This window comes from Hyalella azteca, unplaced genomic scaffold, assembly GCF_000764305.2.
Source record: "Hyalella azteca isolate HAZT.00-mixed unplaced genomic scaffold, Hazt_2.0.2 contig369, whole genome shotgun sequence".
NCBI classification, from domain to species: domain Eukaryota; kingdom Metazoa; phylum Arthropoda; class Malacostraca; order Amphipoda; family Hyalellidae; genus Hyalella; species Hyalella azteca.
This window is the reverse complement of record NW_025930722.1, coordinates 25,653-31,198: the sequence shown is the minus strand read 5'-3', so window position 1 is coordinate 31,198 and position 5,546 is coordinate 25,653. Positions and strand designations below refer to the sequence as shown.

General features: G+C 41.7%; 1 protein-coding gene across 2 annotated transcripts in view; it reads right to left on the bottom strand.

Annotated features, from left to right (window-relative positions):
* Positions 1 to 346: 346 nt before the first annotated feature.
* Positions 347 to 5,546, bottom strand: part of LOC108682057 (paired amphipathic helix protein Sin3a) — a 30,410-nt gene continuing 25,210 nt past the window's right edge. For both annotated transcript variants that reach the window (XM_018171166.2, XM_018171167.2), the window contains 7 exons: positions 5,021 to 5,166; positions 4,268 to 4,474; positions 3,629 to 3,797; positions 3,081 to 3,193; positions 2,671 to 2,777; positions 1,833 to 1,956; positions 347 to 1,617 (listed from right to left, as the gene is read on the bottom strand). In XM_018171166.2, the coding sequence (XP_018026655.1) occupies positions 1,363 to 1,617; positions 1,833 to 1,956; positions 2,671 to 2,777; positions 3,081 to 3,193; positions 3,629 to 3,797; positions 4,268 to 4,474; positions 5,021 to 5,166 (1,121 nt within the window). In that variant the 3' untranslated portion in view covers positions 347 to 1,362. The remainder of the gene's footprint in view (positions 1,618 to 1,832; positions 1,957 to 2,670; positions 2,778 to 3,080; positions 3,194 to 3,628; positions 3,798 to 4,267; positions 4,475 to 5,020; positions 5,167 to 5,546) is intronic.

The window sequence follows — 5,546 nt, the reverse complement described above, 5'->3', positions numbered from 1 at the left end:
GCTCATCGTGGACCTTTGAACTCGAGCTCAGTAAATTCGTACCTGAACATCGTGTCATCTTACAAAAACCAACGCAAATATTACGTATCAGGTATGATGAAGTCTTGCATTGAACAGTTTGGAATTATATTCCTGTATACAAATTCGTCACTGCAAAGAGATAATGTAAATTTACAAGATGCTAAGCTCGAGCATCAAAGTTTATATATACAGAATTCAGAAAAGAACACTCGCCAGACAGGCAGACTGTTCGAACGGACGATATCGAGCGGCAATTTTTTTCTTTTTTAATTAATTTTGTTATCTTAAGAGAACTGAAACTCCAGGATGAAAAAGAAACGAGTTAGGAAGTCACAGGTGAGAAAATATTAATTCATCAAATAGTGATAACAATAGGCAGCAATCACGAATTACATGGTAATAGTGAGTACAGAAATGATGGTCATGTGGGAGCATGAGAACCAAAGTAAAATGTACAGATGAACAGCAGCAGCCCTAGGGGACATAAACCAACATCCTTAAGACTACTTTGAACCGTGGGCATAGCGCTCAGCGCTGCATAGACCAAGAGTGTCGAGAGAAGAGTGCTACTTCATTTCACAAAAATATATACATCTAGACAGCGACTAACAAAAAATTGTCATAACTTGCATGGTCCATGAGACTTCGAAACAACTAGTATTTAAAAGAAGACTCACTGTGAAAGCAACTGTTTGAAATGTAGCTCAATATTAACCTCTCATTAGTGAATTGTGAAGAAACTAGCGCATATCCCTTGACTGTAAGTTCACGAGTCACAACACTGAGCTAACTCCTTCCACTTAGAGAAAGAAAGAGAGCGAGAGTACCTAAGTGAAATTAGCACCATACATTACTACACGTATGAAAATACTAGTTATGGCAATACAAAAATCTGGATTGCATGGCCTCAACGCGAAGTTCTAGTGTCCATATGGATCACAGTGCCAGTAAATTCCACTGAGTTTGATTAAAAAAAAAACCTCTCGCACAATGGGTTCATAGCCTCTACGCACATTTACAGAATACTGGTTGATAAAACTTGCTTCTTTACGTGATGCATGGTCCAGAACAATTCACTACTTCAAGAATACACGTATGTCTCTGCATAAACACTCTTGACTTAATGAAAATCACTGCCTATAGCGATGCTTGGCCGTCACTTATACAACACTTGGCAATAGCATACGCACATCGCTAGCATGCCTATTCACGGATTCACTGCTTACATACTAACTAGTTTATATAGGTAATCTAAATAACCGATTGAACTTCTTGAAGACACCACGATTTGAACTCGATTCACTGAACTTCAAAATACACTCAAGGGTGTGGGATGTCCCATTACGATGAAGCACTTGCGTTCTTGGAAGGAGGTTCAAGAATCGTAAAAGTGTAGTGGTTGTAGGAACCAAATGGTGGCGAGGATGGCTTGTTGATGATATGCAGCAGGGTTTTATTTGGTCTTAGTCCATCGCTGAGCCCCATAAACCAGTTGTGGGTAGCGAGAGATGCACTGTCCGTCACGTATTTCTGCACCCAACTGTTGTGGAACCGTCGGAACTGAGACCGCTTTCGCACAGACACCGGTCCGTGACACTGGAAAATGCAACCATTTTTTACGAATAGCACATAAAAACAAAAAAACATACTTTGCTACAAATCAATGAATCACTTTATCAGATACAATATAGGTCATGATGATATCGATATTGAGACCAAAAATTTCAGTTCGCAAAAACAAAGACCAAAGATATTTCTGAAAAATGATTCAAATTCGGAATAAAACAGAACAAATGTGGACATGAGCTTACCTTTTTCGCTCTATAGAGAGCTTGCTTTTTGTACATGCATGAATCACTGTTCATGACAATTACAGCTTTCAAGTTGGAGAGGTTGAACTTGCACTGAGTGTTGTCTTCCCTGTGAACAGCCGGACTGAAAACAGACATTACGATGAGATAACAAATGAAATGGAGCACGAAATACACGGATGAACCTAGCTGCTAAGTTCCACTAACTTCTCAAGCAATACCAATCAGAAATTATTAATTACGTGAATTTGGATCATTTATCATTTACAAGATAATTTGACTTTCAATGAAACCGGCAGTAATTCACGGGAAAGGTTTTTTTTACCATATCAGAGTTCAAACTTTCAGCAAAATTCATGTCCATGTAAAACAAGGGCTCAACTCGTATAAAGCACTAAACGTCAACTAGATAGTCGCCCACAACTAAACTTCAACAATCTGTGGGCAACTAAAAACTACTTAAACGAGTAGTTGGGGCTAAAACTAATTCTGACTATGGAACATTAAATCTGTACAGAGAAATGGTCAGTCATGTGAACGTGTTGCTATGTTTTTCGGGGCAGGAAATGTCTATCCCTAACAATGGTATTTGTAGTGCTACATAAACAAAGACAGTTACTCACAGGTAATGACTTTCTTCAGTAGTCAATGCTTTAGTCTATAAGACATTGATTACTTCATCAGGGGCAAAATTATATTAAATCAGTTTAGTAAACGTAGCGGCCGATTTCCCGTCTGTGATTGACCAATTTATCTTTGAAAAATCATCAGTTATTTGCTTACGGGAATACAAACTTCCAAGTACTATACATAATTTAGACCCAGGCAATGACCTTACCTTCTTTCACTGCTATCTTGACTTCGTTTGAGGGTCTGGCGCCAGGAGGCAAGATTGCGCATCCGGAAGACGGCTTTCTCGAACAGATGCGCCGGCAGAGACGAGTCCTGTCATTGAAAAGTCACGCTTGAAAATTTGCTAAATCTAAAAAAATCGTAAAACATGGTTTTGGGATGAGAGAAAATATTTCAAGAGCTTATTAGCTGCAACTTCACATGAAAATAGAGCCTTTTATGATCCTATACAGAAACGAAAGCATCAACATACAAATCACAAGACATCACCATGCCCTGCCGCGGAATGCAAAATTCAGAGGCAAAATACACAATTACGATTAGAGTGACATAGTGTGAGAGATGATTATTAGAGTGACATAGTGTGAGAGATGCTTGTAACAAAGTTATGCTCACCAGAGTGTATGTAGAGAGATAGTTCTCGACATACTCGTGCCACCGCTGCGCCTCGGCCACACCCGAGGGCAGCGTGGGCGACGCTCCTCTAGAACACCAAGTGCTGCTCTCTCCTGAACACAAAACAAAAACCGTAACTTTCGCAGTTCCATGAACCTTACTGGAAACTGGTATATACTTATCTGCTTTTCAGATTCAAACATAATGAATAAATGAGACTAACTCCTGTACAATTATCCAACGTAAATTGCATCACCTACATGCCAATGCCCACATGATGAGGCCGGGTGCTTCTTATTTCGATGCTACCTTTTAAATGTAATAATGAAGAGCACAACTTATGCTATAATTGAGCGACAGGGAATAATGCTAAAGATGCGCATCAAGCTAAAAAGCTGCGATGCGACATCCACGCGATATCTCCAGTCTTACGAGTGCTGTGACACTGCCTGCTTAATCTACAATTACCAAACACAGATACCGAGCGATAATACTCAAAATAAAATTATACGACAGTAAAATAAAACAAGTATTGGTGCAGAACCTACCAGCGGTGGGAGAAACGGAGGACACGGCCGTGGTGGTGACGGTGGTGGTGGTGGTGGCCACTTCGCCGGACGAGGCAGCGTTGTTGCCGCCGGTGCCGCTCGCGTTCTCTTCGCTGTCGTCCATGTCAGTGTCCAGCAATTCTATCGTGAGGGTTCCTCTGCGTTTATACTGTAAAAAAAAACCTGCGTCAAAATTTTGTCGCAACATACAGGGAGACGAGAACTCTAATTTTCTTCAAATAGAGGATAAAAACTGGAAACAATTTTTGTGAGAACATCTAAAACGAAACAGACATAATGAACACAAGGCACAAACTGGTATTCAAAGCATCGATGCTTAAGTGTAATTTATGCACCCATTTTTTACCATTCTACAATAATGGTCATTTCTAGCCAAAAATTACCTTAACCACCTCGGAGCGACGTTCAACTGTACGTCTATACCTCTAACTCAATTCTCTTGACCACACATCTACCTGAGAACATCTCAACCACACATCTACCTGAGAACATCTACACCACACATCTACCTGAGAACATCTCAACCACACATCTACCTGAGAACATCTCAAACACACATCTACCTGAGAACATCTCAACCACACATGTCAATGAGAATATCAAGACCACGCATCTCACCGAGTATATCTTGAAGCAGTTCTCGTCGGCGAGGTACTTCTCCATGTTGCGAATGTACTGAAGCTCTAGTGGCGCCCTGGCGTCGGCGGAGGCAAGGCTGCCGCCTGCGCCACCGCGCCGCCCCTCGGCCAAGTATACGCTGGTGCACTGCGCCGGCGCCTCGTCGCACACCAGGTGCTGCAGCTGTCGTACCGCGCCGCTCACCACCTGTGTGTTTAAGGGGCACGTTGAGGGGCCGAGCACGTGTTTCTATAATATCTTCATTGTCTTTTTCACCCCGAGAGCGATGAAGGAAGCGGATAAGGATTTCAGACATGGGTTTCTAACGTATCTCACTCGCCTGGAGTGGTGTTCAAGGAGGTGAATAAGTAAACCATTACATGTATATATATTGCCAAGTGGTATAAAAAATTCACTTGACCAAGTATTGTCAATATTTTCTGGTTAAAACTCGAGGACTAGGTTATGAGGTCAATGCAAGCCATTTGCATTAAATCGGACAAGTAATAGTAAGCTACTACGTGTAACTGGTTTAAAACAGGACTTTAAAGTTATCAGTATGCCGAACGTGGGTTCAAATATGGTACATGGGGCACACATGCATTCACATTTCACCCGACACATGTTAAAAAATATCTAAATCGTTTAGATTTTGTACAAAGAAAGCGGAAGTGTTGCAGTCAAGCCACATTCTTTTCTGCTAAAGAAATAACGTCTTAGAGGCGACCGTTGCAACACGGCAGAGGAACTTACCTTATCGAGCGTGAATGCGTGGTAGGCGTGTATGGTGAAGATCTCTCTGAGCGAGTCCTCGTACGTGTTGTAGTCCAAGTGGCCGTCCAGCAAGTTACGTACCATCTCGAGCACCGCGGGGTAGCACGCTTTTAGCGGAATTTCACCTGAAAATTTTTTAAAATCACAATTCTGACACATATAGAATTGTTTAGTTAAGAAAATCAATCCACATAACTGATCTCAAATAGAGTAGTAGTAGTAGTAGTAAAAGATTTACTAGCGCTTCAGATAGCAATCTATTTCGCGCCGGAGGTGAGGTCTTCAGCTACGTCAAAAATGTTTGGTCTCTTCCGTCAGCAAGGCTTCACTATCAGATACAGAGGTGTTGCACTGCTCGGCATGAAAACGTACAACAGAATGAGGTGGATGTGCAAGTAGGTTCCCCGTTCCATAACTCCTGCCCTTATGCTCAGCCAGCCTAGTAGTATAGAAATTGCGTGCCGTCATACCGACGTACGCTGATGCGCACTGCGCACAACTATAT